We start from the raw sequence: 19,778 nt of genomic DNA, 5'->3' as shown, positions 1-19,778 counted from the left end.
TGAAATTAACAATGGTTTTTTAATGCAAAGACGCACATGCAAAAAAATAAGAAAATATAAGATACTTCCTTGACGAAAAAAAAGAGACACTTGTATGGGGTGAAGTTACCCCTAACAGCTACACAACCTTGCAACAACGTAGCATGCTATTTACAAGGTGGTTCAAGAGTTCTACATGCAGCTGGTTCCATTTCCCAGGAAGAGGAGTGCGGAGCTCTGGAATTGTCTTTGGTGGAGGATCGCGAGCTAACTCGTCTCCTTAAGACAATACAGGATTTATGTCTCGGGACCTTGGTGGGCAGTCCATGCAGTGCATTTATTCACCTTCAAGAAAGTCATCCACCAATTTCGTTCGATGCGCACATGTATTATCATCTTTTCATCCTTGATGTTCAAGTCTGAGCCGACTGCATCTCTGAAAAGTTGCACATGTTGTTGGAGTACCTCGTTTCTGTGCCTCTGGGCAGTAAGAGTACCTCCAGCAGAGACATGCAGCTCCGTACGTTCATTGAGCATGATGTTTTTCCATACCAGTATTCCATCTCGACCAAAGTGATCCCTTTCCACGATATTCCTTGGATTAGATTGTGATCGAGGTTCTCTCCAGATGAATGTGCGACGGGAATAATTTTGCAAACTGAATCTGAACTGATCTGTGAAAGACCACGTTCCTCTGTTCGTTCAGGGTTCAATTTCATTGATGCTGACTCCACTGTAAGCGAGCCCTTCTGTGCACTGGATCAAGTGGGACACACACTACTGGACATCTGGCATAGAGACCAGCTGTCCTGAGTCTCCAATACACAGTTTGGCGAGAGAAACTCTAACCCCTGAGGTGGCTGCAAGCTTTGAGGACAGTTGTCTTGCAGGCATCGTCCGGTTTCGTCGTGCAGTTAAAGCCAGATATCTGCCCTGTTGTGGCGTTGCTACTCGTTGACAACTTCTGGCCTACCTTGAACATCTACTGTGCCTTGGAACAGTCGCCAAAGCCTGGATATGACTGTGGGACAGTCACGCTGCCGTGACTTCAGTCTGTGTTTGACCTGCTTCCAGACGTCCGATGATTCTTCGCTGACATCTTTGTGCCATGTTCTTACTGTACATTGAACACTTTACCAAGAGATTATCCTCCCATCACAATGAGTGTTCAATACAGTATGAGGCACTCTTATTCTGATATGTTGTGTTTTGTTTACCTTTCAATCACGGGCCTATTTGACACTATTAGCACTGTTGCCTATGCGCGTAAGGTGAGTTACACTCCTTGAGGATTATTAATGGTGATCATGCAGGTCCCCCCCCCTTTCCATTTTTCTACTTTTGGGACACTACCATATTATGGTAAAGGAGTAATGACGTCGCCTGTGACTTCCTCATTCAACATTCTCTGGAGCTCTAGGCAGTGTCAATATGACAGGAATGATCTTCTTGTCATCCTCATTTTCTCTTTTCCCAGCAACAACCTATTGAGATGGGTAGATTTGGATGATCTTTTTCTGCTTTTATTTGACTCCAATACTTGAAAATAACTTCTGATAAAAAGTGTGAGGGGAACTTTGGTTGGAGCAAGATGTGAGCCTTGAACATCCCTTTTCGCGAAAAGATATCATCGTAATTTGCCGAAATATTTGATTTTGGTGTCATGCAAAATCCTGTCATCATATTCGGGGTATAAGAGAGACCCAAATATCAACGTCACTTCCACGAAGTACACCCTGGACTGCAGTTTGCAGACTAACATTGCTCTTACATCTAGGGCCTCCCTGATGGCACAGCGGTATAGTCGTCGCCTTGTAATCAAGGAGTCCAGAGTTCGTTACCCGATGGAGGCACATATAGTGGTTCAGATCCCACTTTAAATTGTAGGTCCAGTCCCAATTAACCTTACTGTGCATAAAGTGGACTTAAATAAATCACGAACTCAATCAATCAATGCTCTGGCATCTGGACCCATAGGACTTGAGTTGTGTGCTGCCCATGTGTGTTTGTGATTGTCCTTTCATCTATTTGATCTTATAATTCATTTTCATCTTTGAAATTAGCCAAAAGTAGCAGAAACGAGAAGTAAAATAAATCAATTCATTCTTTCATTCTGTCATCTTGTTCATCGAATCCAGATTCGATGAAGAGATATGCAAGAGATTCAAGCATATCATCTTCTGCGCCATCAAATGCATTCAACAACCACTTTTTTGCCTTTTTTGCAAGTACAAAAACAAACTGGGATACCATTAATAGATAGTGTGAATGATGCCGCCAAAGTGACCCTCACACCTTTCACCAGGAGGAGTTACTTCCAAGTATTGGAGTGAAATAAAAGCAGAAAAGAAACATCCAAATCTACCCAACCCAATAGGCTGTTGAATATAGAAAGAAGAGAATGAGGATGACAAAAAGATCATTCTTGTCATATTCACACTACCTAGAACTTCAGAGAAGATTGCAGTTGACATGTGGTTGCGGAAAGAGGAAATGTTCATGCATATGCTGGGATCAGTCCTTGCAACGTACTGAACTGTCTCTCTCTAGTGCAGATGAAGAAAAGTGTGAAAACAATGATTTACAGGACAGACGCTCAAATAAGAGTGACTAGGAATTTGAATAAAGTTACTATATTGATGACATGATATTTCTCACATGATTACAATCACTCTCAATCTTGATGACAGGTGAGCTGCTTAAATTTCAAAAGACAATGCAGAATTCATAGGCGATGTTATTCCTCTTTTACTGTAATATTTATTATAATATTAATGATAACGATAATAATAATATTTAATATTTTTCACTTGTTATTTTTAACAGAAAATGCCTCTGGAAAAAACTGATAAACAAACTCTAAATCAGGTTATGGACAGTATTTCATGTGCAGAACCTTCAAGGTGGCCATCTTGGATTTGGGAAGTCATGTATGGTCTAACACATTATCCAGCAAGACACCTGTAGTGATTGCATGCCTCCAAATGAAAGCATTCTCCATACACATGTCTTCCCTTTGTGTAAAAATCCAACGAACTTACAAATGGTCAAAATTACTCCTAAAGGAGTTAAGGAGATCGGGTCGTTTTTGTTTGTTAATATCTGCAGAGGCAGCCATCTTGGATGTATGATGTTACACAGACAATACGCCACAATAGTAGGCATCAACAAAATATCACAGGCAGTAATTTTCCCCCTTTATATGCCAGAATGTCAAGTAAAGTGTAAAATATGCATAGAATCCTTGCAGAAAGGGGCACGAAATAGTTCCTTTTTCAATTATGAACAAAACATGTATCTATAAAATTTTTTATGATGGATTTTCTTCGTTGGTGCATGAAGCGGTAGCCATCTTGGATTTATGATGTCACACAGGCCTTCTGCCTCAATTGCGGGCAAAACACCTGGTAGTACGTTATTGGATACCACACTAGCAACATATTACCGGTAGTCATATATTCCCTTCATTCAAAAACCCACGGGATTACAAATGCCCCTGGACTAATAGTTAAATGTGCTGAGGCTGTAAAGGGTAACTGAGCACACGGGACAAGTAAGACAACACTGAACCCCACAGAGGATTAGGTTACTTGTCTGTCTAGGCGTCAGAGCCCTGTTAGTCTGCAAAATTCGGTCAGGGGTATACTACGTGCAAGAGGTTTGGATGCCTTTCGAAAAGATCACTCCTTACACCCCAGACAAGGAATCAAACCCGGATCCTTCAATAACTAGGTTGCCTGAGTACCACTCAACATGCTCGACCACCGAGATGTATCTGTATGGCTAATAGAAAGCACAGTAGAATAATTCATGCTATGTTGAACGAAACCACGGTGGCTTAATTAGTAAAGAATACTTTTCACAGTAAGGTGTGAGTTTAATAACTTACTAAAGAACATCATACTCTAGAAAATATTTTAGTGGTTAATTTTGGACTTTAGAAGTGCTTTCTTAAATATTCCTGTCAAATTTTCGAAAGCTATTGAAATGTTTTTGTTTCACAAAGAACACTTCCCAGCTCCCCTGCACACAAAGGAGCGAAACCTGCTTCTGCAACTCTGATGATGTGATGCACCACGAGGGAGAGGTTTCACGACTCCATTGTATCCACCTTCTCGTCTTCCATCATGTGTTGGACCCCTATACATTGTGATTCAGAATGCCTGTTACACATTTCTAGGGGTTGTAGAGGGGACTTAGTAGATCAAGTTTTGATAAGGAACCCATGTCCGGAAACGTACCGTTTTGGTACTACACAGATGATAAAAGGTAAAGTGCTCCCCTGTGCTTAGCACAACGCCATGAAGGCGTATAGGGGGTGTGGGGGTAACGCCCCACACTTTCTTGATCCGGTCGTGAGTGGGGGTGATGTGATCAGCATCACGCCCCTGACCGCCTTTACCCCCAGGGTTTCCCCCAGGTACCCATGTTATTCGACGCTGGGTGGGCGCCGGGACCGCTTCCATCGTTAGAAAAGTTCCCGGATTTGAACCGACCGGGGATCGAACCTGGGACCTTGAGCATGGTAATCAAACGCGTTACCGACTGAGCCACCACTACACAGATGACAAGATCACATAATTTCACGTCTCCGACTTCATGGTAGGCAACCCACATTGACGAAGGGCAACGTCTTCAGTCACCTGATGTCATGTGTGCTGCTTCCAACATCCTGTTTCCAGTCCGGTGTGCTTCAACCTTCACATCAGTTGCTATTCAGTCGTTGCGGAAGACAGTACAGTATGGTTGAATACATTTTTGCTGAGAACACCGACATGTTGTTAATTTACGACAAAGCTGGACGTAATGGTAGAGCATTTTCCGCATCGTGTCACCCATTACACAGGTAACTTCAAAGTTAACAGGGCCGACTGTGGTGCTCCACGGACATGCCACACACTCGATGTTGAAGAGGAGGTCCTTCATAGAACTGATGAGAACCTGTCTACGAGTACTCGCACCATTGCATGTCACATGAATGTGTCTCAGAACAGAGTCTGGCATATTCTTCATGACCAGCAGATGGTACAGGCAATGGGTCCGGCAGATTTTGTACCATGTGTTCATTACTGTGCATGGTGTCTACACCGTTGTGTGGAAGTTCCTGGGTTTCCTTGGCTTGTTCTTTTTACAAATGAAACACATTTCACCAGGGAAGGTGTTTTCAACAGTTGGAACAGCCACATTTGGGATGATGAAAATCCTCTTGCCATATATTCTCATGGATTATAGCAACTGTTTGGCATCAATGTATGGGCTGGTATCATCGATGGTCATCTGATTGGGCCGTACCATCTTCCGGGCTGCCTAACAAGTCCGAGGTACTTGACCTTCCTGCAAAAAGTTTTGGCACAGTTCTTGGACAATGTGCCGCTGCACATTCGCCAGCACATGTGGTTCCAACATGTCTGCGCACCAGCACACTTTTCCCATGACGTCCGATAACATCTCAATCAAACATATGGGGATGGGTGGATAGGTCACGGTGGACCAACTCCTTGGCCACCACGATCGCCGGATCTAACTCCTCTTGACTTTTGTAAGGGACCACATGAAGAGAGTTGTTTATGAGACTCCTGTAGTGTCGGAGGAAGACCTGGTTGAACGAATTCTGGCTGGAGCAGACACGATTCAACACACACCAGGTATTTTTGAGCGTGTGTATGCAAACATCCTTCGGAGGTACACTGTTTGCAACGAACTTCAGGGTCGCCACATCGAGCAGCTCTTGTAGAGATGCAGGTAAAGCGGCAGATGTGAAATTATGTGATCTTGTCATCTGTGTAGTACCAAAACTGTACATTTCCGAACATGGGTTCCTTATCGAAACTTTATCTACTAAGTCCCCTCTACAACCCCTAGAAGTGTGTAATAGGAATTCTGAATCACCCTGTATATATGCGTGATACATACATAAAGTAACAAATGAGAGAATTTAAATATCTTTGGTTTTGAGAAATGGCATGTTAATTGCAGTCACACTGTACTGACCACTTAATTGGCCATCAGGCATCGAAGGGTGTAAATAGTGTTGCTGCTTCAAGAGGGTGGCTACTCACCAGGGAATTCCTTGAAATCCAGGAATTATGTGTGAATTTTACATGAATATTTCTCCGGAGAAGTGAAAAATTGCAACTTTTATTAATGCAAATCCCATTGAATTTATACAAATTTATTAATGCCCTGAGGCAAGTTTTTCAGTTCAGTTTTTTTCTATCTATGAAGGATAAGAAAAGAGAGTTTTGTGGAAAATTATATATAATTCTCTCAGTTCGTTTGCTTTGATAGTGTCTTTGCAGAACAATCTATCTGACAGACAGAAGATTATTGCAAGATATCTTGAAGTTGATACGTAAATTTGAGTTTGAAATTCTTATACAATTAACAATGTTTCGTAGATTAATTAATCCCATAACATTTGTGACTTGTGCTTGTAGATGTATTTCGAGTCTGAATATGTGAAATGTCAAACTTAAACTATGCACGTGATATAGAGTAAGATGGGGCAAGACTGTGCAGTTTTTGTTCATTATGTTTTCTTGAAGTTATGAATCTATAGTAACATTGCGGAAAAAGTAATACAGAATGCACTCTCCTTTGCCAACATACAGTAAATTTCCGAAATTTCAGTACAATATTTCAGCAGAAAAGAAAACTAAAAGCATGACTATGCAAATGTGCAGTCTTACCCACAGCACGGGGTAAGACTGCGATCATGTTTGGGTAAGAATGCACATCGTACTAACACTTTCTAAACAGAGTCACATTCGAATGAAGGTTCTATAAAAAGGAACAGAAATTACTAAAGAAGAGTTCCTCTTTCATACAAGAAGCATTGGTCGTGCCACAGTGAATCAAGTCCTCGGCTGGGGATCGTTAACACAAATCACAAATGAAGGTTCCTGTTCCATACAAGGTGCAGTTTTCGTGCCACCATTCGTCACATGTGGCGCACTGAAACCAATCCTCGACTGGGAGTTTGCTGTACTTCTCATCACAACCAGGGCAACTGTACTCTTTCTTTTGACGTTACCTGCTTGATACGTCTCCTTCAGTAAGGATATTAGTTTTCATCGTCATACCAATATCATACCCCATCAATCTCTTCCATCGAAAGATGAATGCAGGAGGAATGAAACTTCCTGAGGCACTCATACGACATAGAGCAGTGATTTTGTCCACGTTCTCCACTAACAACTTTTTTAACCGATCCTTTCACCTTCACACTTGAATCACCTTTTGAGGTTTCGAAGGAACTGTGCTGACACCAGATTCATCCATGTTAAAAACACGGCATGATTGAAATTTATATCTATTTAATAAGTACTGCAGATTTGTAAAATATCTGTTCACTTACAATTTATTGCGCAGTTTTGCCCCGTGCTGCAATCGGGAACAAAGCACGCGATGCTGTCGAGCCATTGCACATTCCAATGAAAACGAATACACAGGCGGACTCGATATTAACACAGCTGCCTCTATGAATCAAAATCGTGATATTATCTACATTTACAGTAAAGAAGTTATAAGGAAACTCAATGTCAAAGTAAATAGCAAACACCTTAGAATTCTTATAATTGACTTCCGTCGAAGGTTTGGGGGTGGGGGGCAATGCCACTGCTCCCACATAATCTCAAATTAACAAATTGGGTACCAAAATACAGGCTGCCTGGCCACCATGGCTCCTGAAAATTTTCACTCGGGGCCTGAATTTTTATATCCAGTTCTAAGGAGATTTTTTTAATAACCCAAGTTCAATTATGCAAATTTCCATTGTGTGTCAATAAATCAGAATAATAAACATGCCATTATAATTTTTTACACTGTTATCTGAATTTTAAAATCTGCAGCAACATGGTAGGAGTTGGCCATATATTTCATAGTTATTTAATCTGTTACCTGTAGAGTACCTTTGAGAAGGCCAATCCAGCCCAAAAATTAATTAATTTTAATCCAGTCTTGTAATTGTTTTGAGGCCACATTTCAAAATGTGTAGCTTTATATTAGTTGGATTCTTAGCTTTTTAGCCCATATTTGAAAAAAATGCTTGTTCTTGAGAAAAAGTGCTGCTGCCTGAATTATTTTTATTCTTTTTTACCCTTGCCTATAAATCTTTACCCTGCGATGTCTGAAACCATTCAAGTAAGAGGTATACTGTCCTAGAAGTAATTTGTATAGTACATTCAAATTCTGTAGTAACTCGGTAAGCAATTTATTGGTGTACTTTTCAGTATAGGTACTAAATGCTTTTTTTTCATTCCAGTCTTTTCAAGAAAGATCGTATATGTGTGACAAACTACAAAAAGAACTTCAAACTGAAGTAGAGAAAGGGGCTGCTATTCGGCAGTTCAATCAGCAGCTCTCAGAACATCTCAAGGATAAAGATAGAGAAATTGCAAGTTGGAAAGAAGAAACAATAAGATTGAAAGGTAAGTTAATGTTTTCCAGTTATTTCCTGTGTATTTAATTTTGTATACCTTCATCCTGTTGTTTGCAACAGCAGCATGAGAATAATACATGTGTAACATGCTTTCTCCTGAAAACAGCTTCAAGGAGAGTGGTCCAGAAGCAGCAACAGAAATACCAGAGAAAGTCTACATTCTTGGGAGCAATGAGTGCCTTTCTCAACCTAGTTGTCCCCCAGTGTTGACTGTTGTGGACCCTGCTTTGCATCTGACTTTTTAGCTATGGGGTGGTGTCTCAGCATTGGTTTAATCCTGCCTTTTATCTATTGAGGCATCACTATGATAAAACTTTACCTAATCCTCCCACTGGCCTTGCACCACATACAGTACACTGCTGATTCTGACCTGCCCCATTGTGGCAGCTGGTTGCAATACCAGACACTCCCTTCTCATCTGCCAGCAGTCGAGTAAACAGATTCACCTAAAATTAAATTAGGACTTTGTGATCCCCTTGTTACCTGTTTCAAGGAAGAATTTGATGTGTCATGTCCTCCCAACCTTTTTATTTCATGTGTGATACATTATTATGAGAGAGGTGACTGGAAGGAATTTTTTTGTTCAAGGGAAAACTGCCATCATTGTTCTAGAGTTGTGTGTGCTAGCATACTAACTAAGAATGCGGTAAATGGTTCCTAATGCTTATTAAGTATTAATTTAATTTGGTGTGGCATAACAATTTAACATAGCAAGCTAGGAGTGTAACCAAGAGCCTCATTCCCTGACAAGATAAGTTTGGTCCAAGTTGATGGTGTTGTTATAGATGACCCATGTGGAAGATTTGCAAGTTTCGCTACATTGTACGGAGGTTATCCAGAAAGTAATTTCTGATGAGCTATTAATTAAAAACAAGAATATATTTACAAACCATTGTATTGCCATTTGATGTACACAGCATAGCATGCATCACTTTTCAACATAGTTACTGTTATTGTTGAGGCACTTGTCCTCATGGGACATCATTTTTTGTATCACTTCATTGTAGAATTATGCTGCCTGTGATGCAAGTCACATGGTAATGGTTTGTTAACTTCATTGTTGTCGCAGAACTTCCAACCAACAAGGAAGAATTTCAGATGGAGAACACATTGGCGGGCCTCCCTGATAGTGTCATCGCCTTGTAATCAGGAATCCTGGGTTTGGTGGCGGCACATGATGGTTCGGATTCCACTTTAAATTGTAGGTCAATTTCCGATTAGCCTATCTGTACTTAAAGTGGACTTACAACACAAACTCAAACAATGAAATCGCTTTGTGCTAAGCCTCGGCTGTAAGGGGGAATGATCAAATTGTTCTCAGCCAAATTCTGTGATGAGAACTTTGTTTGCGATGGTGGTGCATGAGCTGCATTGTCGCGAATGGTCACAACACTCCCAACTAAGCATGCCACGTTGTTTTTTCTGGATTGCGTAACTTGTGGCATATCTGGCTTCATGTTCCTCACATTCAAAAACCCAATTACAGACCACATTTGATATGCGAGAGGCTTCTCAATTATCTTAAAACATACAGCACGATGAGTAAACACTCTTGAAATGTCTTCAAATGGCATCTGCACTTTGCCATAAAATGAACCGCACTTTGCCATAAAATGAACCAACTCTGCACATATGTGCACCATTGTGACTGCAGCTGTGCAGCGGCAGTGTTTGCAAATGGAACTTATTTTCTTGATATGCACATACAGTAAAACCTCGTTAATCCGGACTAATGGGGGGAATAAGGTGACCGGTTTAACGAAAGTCCAGATTAACTGAAATAACCCAAAAGAACAGTAGAAAGTGCATTAAAACTCCATTTATAGCAACAAAACACATGTATTATGGTGTATTTAAAGGGCATAGGCCTAAATACACTATACTGTACAGTACAAAGTCTGCGGGAAACAGAATTTCATCAGTGGTTGACTGCCTTTTCTTTGGGAAGATCTCTTGTTAACTTCTAGCCACATTTAAAACCCTGCATTCTGCTTTTTTTTTCCTTTTACATGTCTGGATTAAGCAAAGTCAGACTTATCGGGGTCCAGATTAACGAGGTTTTACTGTATATATCAAAAATTTATTGTTGTCGGAATTCTTACTCCCTAACCTACTACTTCATGAAGTCACCACTGTCGTTAAGGCACTTAGCCTGGAAAGCAAACAAATTTGTTGAAGAAATAAAAGTTCAAGTATTATGTATTTCTTTGATTTGAATTATTTGAAATTCACATCTGCTTTTAGCATATTGTTACAATAATAGAGAGAGTGTCATTAAGAGTGGCCTGAAGGTTGGCATGAAAAGAGTTTTCCTGCCCCGGCGCGATACAGAGACACCTAGCGACATATCAGGGAACTAGCAATTCTTCTCGCTTGTGTCCTAAACTAGGGCACAGGCCGGGGGGCAGAGGACCTCCCCCCTGCCTTCACCAACCCCTCTCCTTTGTGATCGCTGCGAAAGGGCGCCACCTGTTTCATTTCATTCTGGTTCCCGCTTCTTTCAAGATTTCTCCACTGGCAAAATATTCACTGCAAGGGAAGTGGCAACGGCAAACAGTCAGGACCTTCACAAATGAGATTTGGATTGAATAAATGTTGTTGATTACAGTGGCTGCTATAATTATGTGGAATTTCTCTTTGTGCGGTTGAGATTATAAATTGATAGTAAAGAAGGAGGTAGAGAAAAAAAAGAGTTGAAAGTAACGACGATTCAAGTAAGAATAACTAATTGAAAGTACGCTGTGTAAATGTATAGCATACCAGTGGCAGTGATAACAAGGCAGAGGCATAGTAGTCGCCATTTTCTTTTTTCTTTTGTAGGAGGTTTCGTGTTGATACAAAATTTGTATCTAATAGTAATAAGCACAAAAAATAGTAACAGTTATTATTTTAACTACTACGAACAGTGCTGATAATAATTCGAGATGGACGGGAGCGAGACTATTTCGAATTTAAAGGAAAAAGTCTCGGATATGTGGAATGACCTAGGGATAATCAGAAGAGGCGAAAGACAAACCAATGGAACAAAATGTACAACTACAGTAGTAGCAATGATGTAAGGTAACGAATAGGTAAACATTGAACTTACACTTTATGTATTACCCATCTTAAAAACAGCTCAAACGTATTTGAAACTTTCTACATGTTATCATTTTGTATCATTATGACACGTGCTTCCCCTCGAACTAATATTTATTGTTGTTAATTTCCTTTCTCCTTGCACAAATGTTTATTTCTCTTTCCAGTTCTAGAAATATTTTTAATGTTATTCGTAATACCTTTAATTTGCTGCGTGATTTTTGTGTTAGTTAATATTAAGACCTATTACTGATGATGTCACAGAATAGTGACTCACCTGTATGTATATATCTTGTAAGACCTGATGCTATGGTAATTATGGACTGTGTTTAGTTTTTACCTTTGGCTTTTGCACCCCTCAGGATAAGTCACGTATCATATCTGGTCATCTTGCTCCGAAATAACTACAAGTATTACGGTCACAATGGCAGTCTTACGGATGACGTCAAGATGGAATGTTTACTGGAATCCGAACAATTGAAATGTAACACCACCGAGAGTGTAGATACGTTGATTGATTTGTTGATTATTTTTCGTCGCTTTCTGTCACTTTTGGCTAATCACGACATAAAATGGTGATTACATGGAATTGATGAAGGGATACTCGCAAAGAACATCCGTGCCCTGGCAACTTATAATCCCCACCTCCCCATTTCTTTCAATTGATAATACGCACCTCTCCATTACTATCATGAGTGAATATATTTTACAGTATTTTTCAATAGCTGTTAACTCGACATAAATCTTCTTTACTGATTTGAGTTGATTTTTGTTATTTAGCGTCGCTTTCCCGTCACTTTTGGCTAATCGCGACGAGTTTAAAATCCTTTTTACACCACAGTAAACTATCTTATGAACATGGACGTCCACAGGATCTTTTCCAGGGCGCGGGGGAAGGGGGGGGGCAAAGAAGGCAGATTTTCCCCATGATAGTGATGCCCGCTCAAAAAAACATTATTTCAGTCTGAAATTATCACGCTCCTTAAACACAATTATAATGAGTAACATAAATTACTGTGATGGAAATTAAATTATCTGTGAAAGATATATATATATAATTATTATGTGGACATTCATTCTTCCGTTGGGGGGACATGGCCCCTCTTGCCCTCCCTTCCGGACTCCCATGCTTATGAAGGTACAGGAACTTTTTTCCTAAAGAGAAAATAAACTGAATAAATAACAAGCAATAGCTCTGTCATTGACAGCTAGCATTAAGTTCCTCTGCTTGAATGAGAAATGGATATTTCTTGCATGCTTTAGTGTATTAATTTTATATGTATGTAAAGCAGAGGAAATATACCATCTTGCGTGAATAATATATTGTTAATTTCATACAGTGTTTATCCTCTGCATATGTTTCTAATTATACATTTTCGTAGTTGAAAATTACACGTTTGACACGTCTGTATTTGTATTTTATTTTCTGCTTCTGCCACATTTGACAATTAGCGACGAGGAGGATGAATGAAGACACGCACTCACTCACTCACTCACTCACTCACTCACTCACTCACTCACTCACTCACTCACTCACTCACTCACTCACTCACTCACTCACTCACTCACTCACTCACTCACTCACTCACTCACTCACTCACTCACTCACTCACTCACTCACTCTCTCTCTCTCTCTCTCTCTCTCTATATCTCTCTCTCTATCTCTATATCTCTCTCTATCTCTATATCTCTCTCTATCTCTCTATCTCTCTATCTCTCTATCTCTCTCTCTCTCTATCTCTCTCTCTCTCTCTCTCTCTCTCTCTCTCTCTCTCTCTCTCTCTCTCTCTCTCTCTCTCTCTCTCTCTCTCTCTCTCTCTCTTTTTTTCTTTTACACTCTAACACTCTATGTCCAGGCTGATGCCACGGCTGGAACGTGGAACCTTCCATGGTCAGACCATCGGTCAACTGCTGAGCGCGCTCGGCCACAGTTTCCTTTCTTATAATCTTCAAGTCCCTTTGTGCAGTTCTCATCGTTGAGTTCACAGCAGATATAATGGGCCGAGGTTGATCTGTTTGGTCTATTTTACTTCGCCTTTCTGCCACTTCTTACTATTCGCGAAGATGGGAGGGAATGAGTGATGATATGAAATTGATGAAAGAACACCCCCCCATGCCCAGGCCTGGATTCGATTGATTGGTTTCAAACTGAAATTTCAGTCCAAGTAACGATAGTATGATCTTCGAGATGAGCACTATACGTGTTACAAAGTACTCTTAAAAAATCCCCAGTGAATTGGTCAAAATAAATTCACAGAATTTCGAGGAGAGGTCGAGCCGCTGTAAGACCACACCTTACGCCAATATACGTAAGTAAAACCCGTGGCGCAACAGCCCGTGAAGGCAAGGGCCTACTCACTCACTCACAAGGGCCGGCCTCACTCGCACACCAATCAGTTACAGGGTGACGTGTGGTCAGCACGACGAACCCCCCAATCGTTGTTGAAGGTTTCCCCAATCTCCTCAACAGGTCCTATAGACCAGCCATGTCAAACTCAATTCGTGAGTAGGGCCGCATAACGATAATGTCAAAACTTTCCGGGTCACACATCTAGAACCCCAACACCTTGAAGTCCAGAAGTAAGTGGTTCGACCCAACGGTGCCGGGATTCTAGTGATTATTATTGCAGCATCGATATGTAAATTATATATAGACCTCCCCCCATATTTTCTCATGGTTATAGTATTTTACGTGTTACTTTCGAGTATAAATTGGTTACAATTGTGCAAAATTTTTTGCAAGAAACTGTTTGTGTGCAATTATAGTTTCGTTTCGCACAGATTTGACAGTTTTTTTTTAACAAGCTTCTCAAAAGTCTGCAATAAGTTTTTTTTTGTGAGCATGAAACTCTTAATGCAGACAACAAATATTTTGTCAGTCATTCTTGATCATTCGGCAAGGCTGTTTCATTAATCTTCATTATGGAAAACAACTTTTCACCAAGGCAAGTGCAACCAAAATTAATAAAATTTCTACAGCAAAATAGCTTATTCGAAGATACTGCTATGGGAGATATGAGAAAAATCATGGATAACCCACCTCGCAACATTTATGTTTCAATACGAGTTGCACTGCAATTCAATAAGTTCCATTCGAACGCAGGACTTGCACACACATTATCAAAAGAAAAGGGAGCAGAGCAGAACAAGAATATTGCCCTTCGCACCCTCTGAAGTCTTGAAACCTGTTTCCAAATTCATCACGTAGTATTTTTACTGTGGACACATATTCCTGCCATACCTGGTATTCCTGAGAAGTTGAGAAGGACAAATTATAACTTTATTAAAAAAGTTTTAATATAACGGAAGACTGTAACTTTGCAAAATGGCCTCCACTTCCTTCAAAATATCAGCCCTTGTGTCACGGGGAGGAACCATTCAAATAGTTTTACTGTCATATCGAGATGAGAATCGCATCCACGAATGAAGGGAGCTAACCGAGCTAGCTCGCAGACGTTCGTAATTTCACATATTGTGAGCGAAAAGGCAACAACACGAACAATTTTTGCTTTCAATTGTTCGTTGACTAAGTCATCAATCCTCTCCTCAACTGTATTTCTGATTTTTTTAATATTTTTTTTATTAGCGTTGCTTTTCTGCCGCGTTTGGCTAATGGCGACGATGAGGATGAGTAATGGTATGATGAAATTGATGAAGAGACACATACAAAGAACACCCATGCTCAGGCCAGGATTCGAACCCGCAACCTCTGGTGTCGCAACGGGCTGTGCTAACCACTCTGCCACAGAGGTTGGCAAATTTATTTCGTGATATAGAAATACTTCTGGATGAATAAACTTTATCAGGGTACAAATTTTCTACGCTTTTCACTATTCACTTCACAACAAAAGTAAGCATTTCACTTGAAAAATCTACATTCCTCGTCTATAGTCCTTTTCTTACTCCCACGAAGTTTGGGAAGCCATATGGTTCTCTGAAACTTTTACAGAAACTGACTTTTCTTCCAGGTAAATCCTTGAAAATCAAGAAACAAACTCATAGGCGACAGAAAGTATGCACGCTGCCCTCCCCCAGCTGGCAAGATATTTTCGTACTTCAGAAGTAACATGTCCATCAGCTTGCTTAGTTGACACAACATCTACTCTATAATGGAATGTATACCTGTGTAGGGAAAATTGGTCAATGTGTTGAAGTTTGGATGAGTCTGGTCTTGTATCACGAGAAAAGAGAAAACGGGATAACTACAAATGTATAGATAATTTCAAGCATGAAGTGTTAAGTGGGGCCAAGGCGGGCCGCATTAACGGATGCTGGGGCCTACATGCGGCCCGCGGGCCGCGAGTTTGACTGGCCGAAATATCAGGAGAAAAGTCGTTACGCTTCTTCCAGGAGACTCGAACCTGAGCGCGTCCCGTAGCTGGAGAGCCCAAAGCATAACGCCTTAGACCGGACGGTCATGATGCAGGACAGCAGGCCCGTATGCAGAATTTTTTTTGGGGGGGGGAATGCTCATCCCTTATCAGCAGCTGCCATCTAAGGGCGAAAAAGTGAGGGAACCCCTGAAGATGAGTTTTTGTTTCCTAATTTTGATTTGGCAAAGGGGAGCTCTCTCACTGCACCAAGCGCCGTCAACCCTATGCCGGTCGTTTGAGTATCTTGAGTTTGAGTTTCTGTAAGTCTTCTTTATCTATAGATAGGCTAATCTACATTTATAGTGGGATTGAACTATTGGGCGTCCACCAGGTACCAAACTCGGGACCTTTTTTGACATTACGAGGGTCATCTTTACCATTACGCTATAGGGGAGGCAAAAATATCTGAAACTAAGAAGACATTTTGAATGGACATGTAGAATGTAGGAGGCAGGGTTCCCGCTGAAAAGGAAGAAGACGGAATTCTCCCTCCCCTTTCCTAACCTGTACATCTCTAATGTAATTCTCAACCAAGCCAAGAGTCTTGTCTAGTGTTGCCCACGAGACGAGACTTTGTCCTGTCTCGTCTCGTGGAAATGCTGTGAAATGCTGTCTCGTCTCGAAAATATTCGTTTGTCTCGGGACACATGATCAATCTCATCTCGTCTCGAAGTTTTTAAAAGCCTGTCCCGTCTCGTCCCGTGGGCAACACTAGTCTTGTCCTTCTACATTTTATGTCACTTTTGTTATTGTTATGGAGAATTCAAATTAATAATTTGTCTTTAAATCTCAAGTTAGCAAGTCAGCCAAAATTATGTTTTTATACTAAATTTTAGATTAATTGAAGGTTTGCAAAGAAACAGTAGAACTTTTCATGATCCTTCCACTCCAAAAACAAATGTTTTGTAAGAGTCACATCAAGTTTATGTTTGGAAATAGTGAAGTTCTAGGAACCACACACACACACACACACATATATGTAAGCAACAAGGATAGTAGGCTATTGTAATTTGGAGAGGATATGATTTGTGAGCGGAACAAGCATGGGAATTTAACGAAGTTCCTTTGCGAATCATCAATTATGTGTGTGTGTGTTCCTATCTGCACCGTTGGCTCACAAAGTACTACATGTGAGGTAAAACTATCGAAATGTAAAAAGAGGAAGCGCTACCACCCTCCCCGCCTTTTCTACATTTTATTCAAATCGAACACCAGGCACGTATCGAGATATATATTTCGGAGGGGCGTCCTAACGTAATGTCTCAAATTAATAATATTAATAATGTTAAATTAAAATAAGTATAATTATATTAAATTAATTAATATACGTATTTTTATTACATTAATAGATAAGAAGGCGATATAACAACAGTGATACAGTATTCATTATCTAGTTTACGTGTAGTTAAGGTCGGCAAAATTTGTAAATAAATAGAAACTGCCCTGGCAAGGAAATTAATGCCAAATAGATAAAGAATATAATATTTGTTGAGTATGAAAAAATGATGTTAGATCCAGTTGACGAAAGTAAAATTCCTGGTAATATTTTGCATGTTATTATAAGTAGTAATAATTCTTGCATAAATCTTCTTTGGTACTGTCATTCAAAGTCGTATTGCTTTCCAATATTTTTGCGGAAATAAACAAATTGCGATTAGACAACAACCTTATTTTCATTACTTAATTGAAGTTATTTTATGATCTCATTATTTAATTTTTGTATTTGGTAAGTCTTTCGGGGGGAGGTTGGGACTCCTGGACCCCCTGAATACTTCCTTCGCGGTAGGGATCGAGATAAATTTACTGTGTCACTGGTTCCAATTCACGGTAAATATGCTCTGCTTCTCTACACTCAAATATACACAAACTCATGGCCTTCCTGCTTTCTTGGTTTCTTGCCTGGAAAAGAGGCAATAAATCAAGCTGTGACAGCTACGGGACCTTCTGAGGAGGGAACGGAACCCAGCTGTGCAGAGGATTCAAACACCCGCGCGAAATAGCCCTCCCGTCACCCTGGGGCAATTTTCGAACAGAGACATCTAGTGGCCAAGTGGCGAACTATGATGAATGAAATTCGGCTGAAGCGGCCGTATCTTTCGCCGTCGATAATACATGACATTTTTAAACAATCATTTTGGGCTGTGCAAGTGACTTTTGAAAGAAAAGCCCTCCCTAGCTCAGTCATAAAAGGATTGAGCTTTACGTTAGTATGCATCATAATGGCCATTTTCGTTGGTGCTACCCACAAATCCTATAACCATTCTGTGCTTATTTACGTATTTCCTTATGGGAAATTGAAAAAAAATAATGGAATTTGTGCACATTTAACGAACTGAAATTGCATAAATGTGTCATGTACTCAAAGTTTCATAAACTAAGTTCACATCCACTGCGTGTTTTCCGGCAAATTTTTGCCCTAAAACGTTATATTCAACAAAATGCAAAAAAGCCCATGTTAAATTTAAGCGCTTTCCACGGCGACCTTCGCCAAACTCCACCTCCCTCTTAAGGAGGAAACACATGATCCGTTCTTTCTGTGCTCGAAGTAGTTATTTATTCATTTATGACACCATATGATTTTTTTGTGTAATGATGTAGTAATGGAGTCCAACTTTCACTATTGCCTTTTTTGAACCCAAAGAAAATATAATGTGCCGATAGTACACTATGAGCAAGTAAACACAAATTAGATTTAGGATAGGGCTGAAGAAATGCTAGAATGTTGTAACATTGTAAAATTATTCAAAATAGTAATAAATGTGAGCATATAACAGTAATTCTCTGTAATTGTACTATGTCAATCTATTAGAGTTTTCATTTCAAATATTCAAACGATTCACATACAAGATAATCTTATTATTAAAACAACTGCAATATAATGAGGCAGTCTACTTTGTCACACAACATTGGTTGAGAATAATTAAAAAAATCAAATTTTGCATAATTCCTATGGTATATAATCACTGTAAAAATGTGTTTTACTATATTTCGCATATGACTGAAAACAAACCCAACTCCAGAAAAATAAAGGTGATTTAAATTTGAACTGTTACTTTATGCCACAGCTATAATGAAGAAAGAATGATCCTTTTTTGGTGCAATCTCTTTTTCTTTATTCAGTATTTTGAAATTAGGTGAGAACTCCCAATTGAGATGAATTTCAGAATCACAAGTTCATTACGGAGCTCTTGAAGGAGATAGCTATACATGCTATGATATTGAAATATTGAGTAAATATAAAGTGTCTACCACCAAAGGAATCTTCATGTTCTGTAATTTATTATTCATAAGATGCGGTGCTGTACCATTGTGAAATTCTTACTGATCCACAACAAAATAATAAACATTTTATTATTGAATCATTCCTGCCCAAAATTGAAGGGCTCTGGGGTAAAACATGGTAAGTGACATTTTGGTCATTATTGAGTTTGTTAAGCAGAAAGGCTGTCAGAAGCTGTAGTGTAGGTAAATCGTTTTCGTGTAGTGTTTACGAATTTCAGAAGCATTTAATCAGGCCAATGACATGGCAATTACATGCGAAAATTTAAGGATTGCTATTTTTTACTTTATAACTCAATAATGACCAAAATGCCACCTACCATGTTTTACTCCCGAGCCCTTCAGTTAATTAATGGGACTAACTGAATGCTAGGTTTTGCCATAGAATTATAAAATTAAGGCATGGATTGCAACTTTTATACAGTAACAAACAGGTAGAATTGTGAGAAAGTCCCAGAATATTTAGAACAATATTAAATTCTTAAAGATGTTGGCAATATGCCACAAGTCATTTTATGCAAACTGGTTAAGTCCTGCAATTTGCATTTCAATTTCAGAATATTCTCCTTGTGACTTCATTACGAAGTGTTGGTAGTCAAATGTATGCAGGCATCAAATATTTATAAATA

The 19,778-nt window shown here is 39.7% G+C and overlaps 1 protein-coding gene across 1 annotated transcript in view; it reads left to right on the top strand.

Moving 5' to 3' along the window:
- The window catches only part of LOC145982695 (uncharacterized), a 196,624-nt gene that overhangs the window by 40,497 nt on the left and 136,349 nt on the right, over positions 1 to 19,778 (top strand). Inside the window, exon 4 of the mRNA XM_083116056.1 lies at positions 8,243 to 8,408. Coding sequence (XP_082972182.1) covers positions 8,243 to 8,408 — 166 coding nt within the window. The remainder of the gene's footprint in view (positions 1 to 8,242; positions 8,409 to 19,778) is intronic.

The sequence above is a fragment of the Lepisma saccharinum genome, unplaced genomic scaffold, assembly GCF_977018435.1.
Source record: "Lepisma saccharinum unplaced genomic scaffold, izLepSacc3.1 HAP1_SCAFFOLD_340, whole genome shotgun sequence".
Taxonomy (NCBI): Eukaryota; Metazoa; Arthropoda; class Insecta; order Zygentoma; family Lepismatidae; genus Lepisma; species Lepisma saccharinum.
The sequence above is the reverse complement of the archived record's forward strand: the minus strand, read 5'-3'. Positions and strand labels throughout refer to the sequence as shown.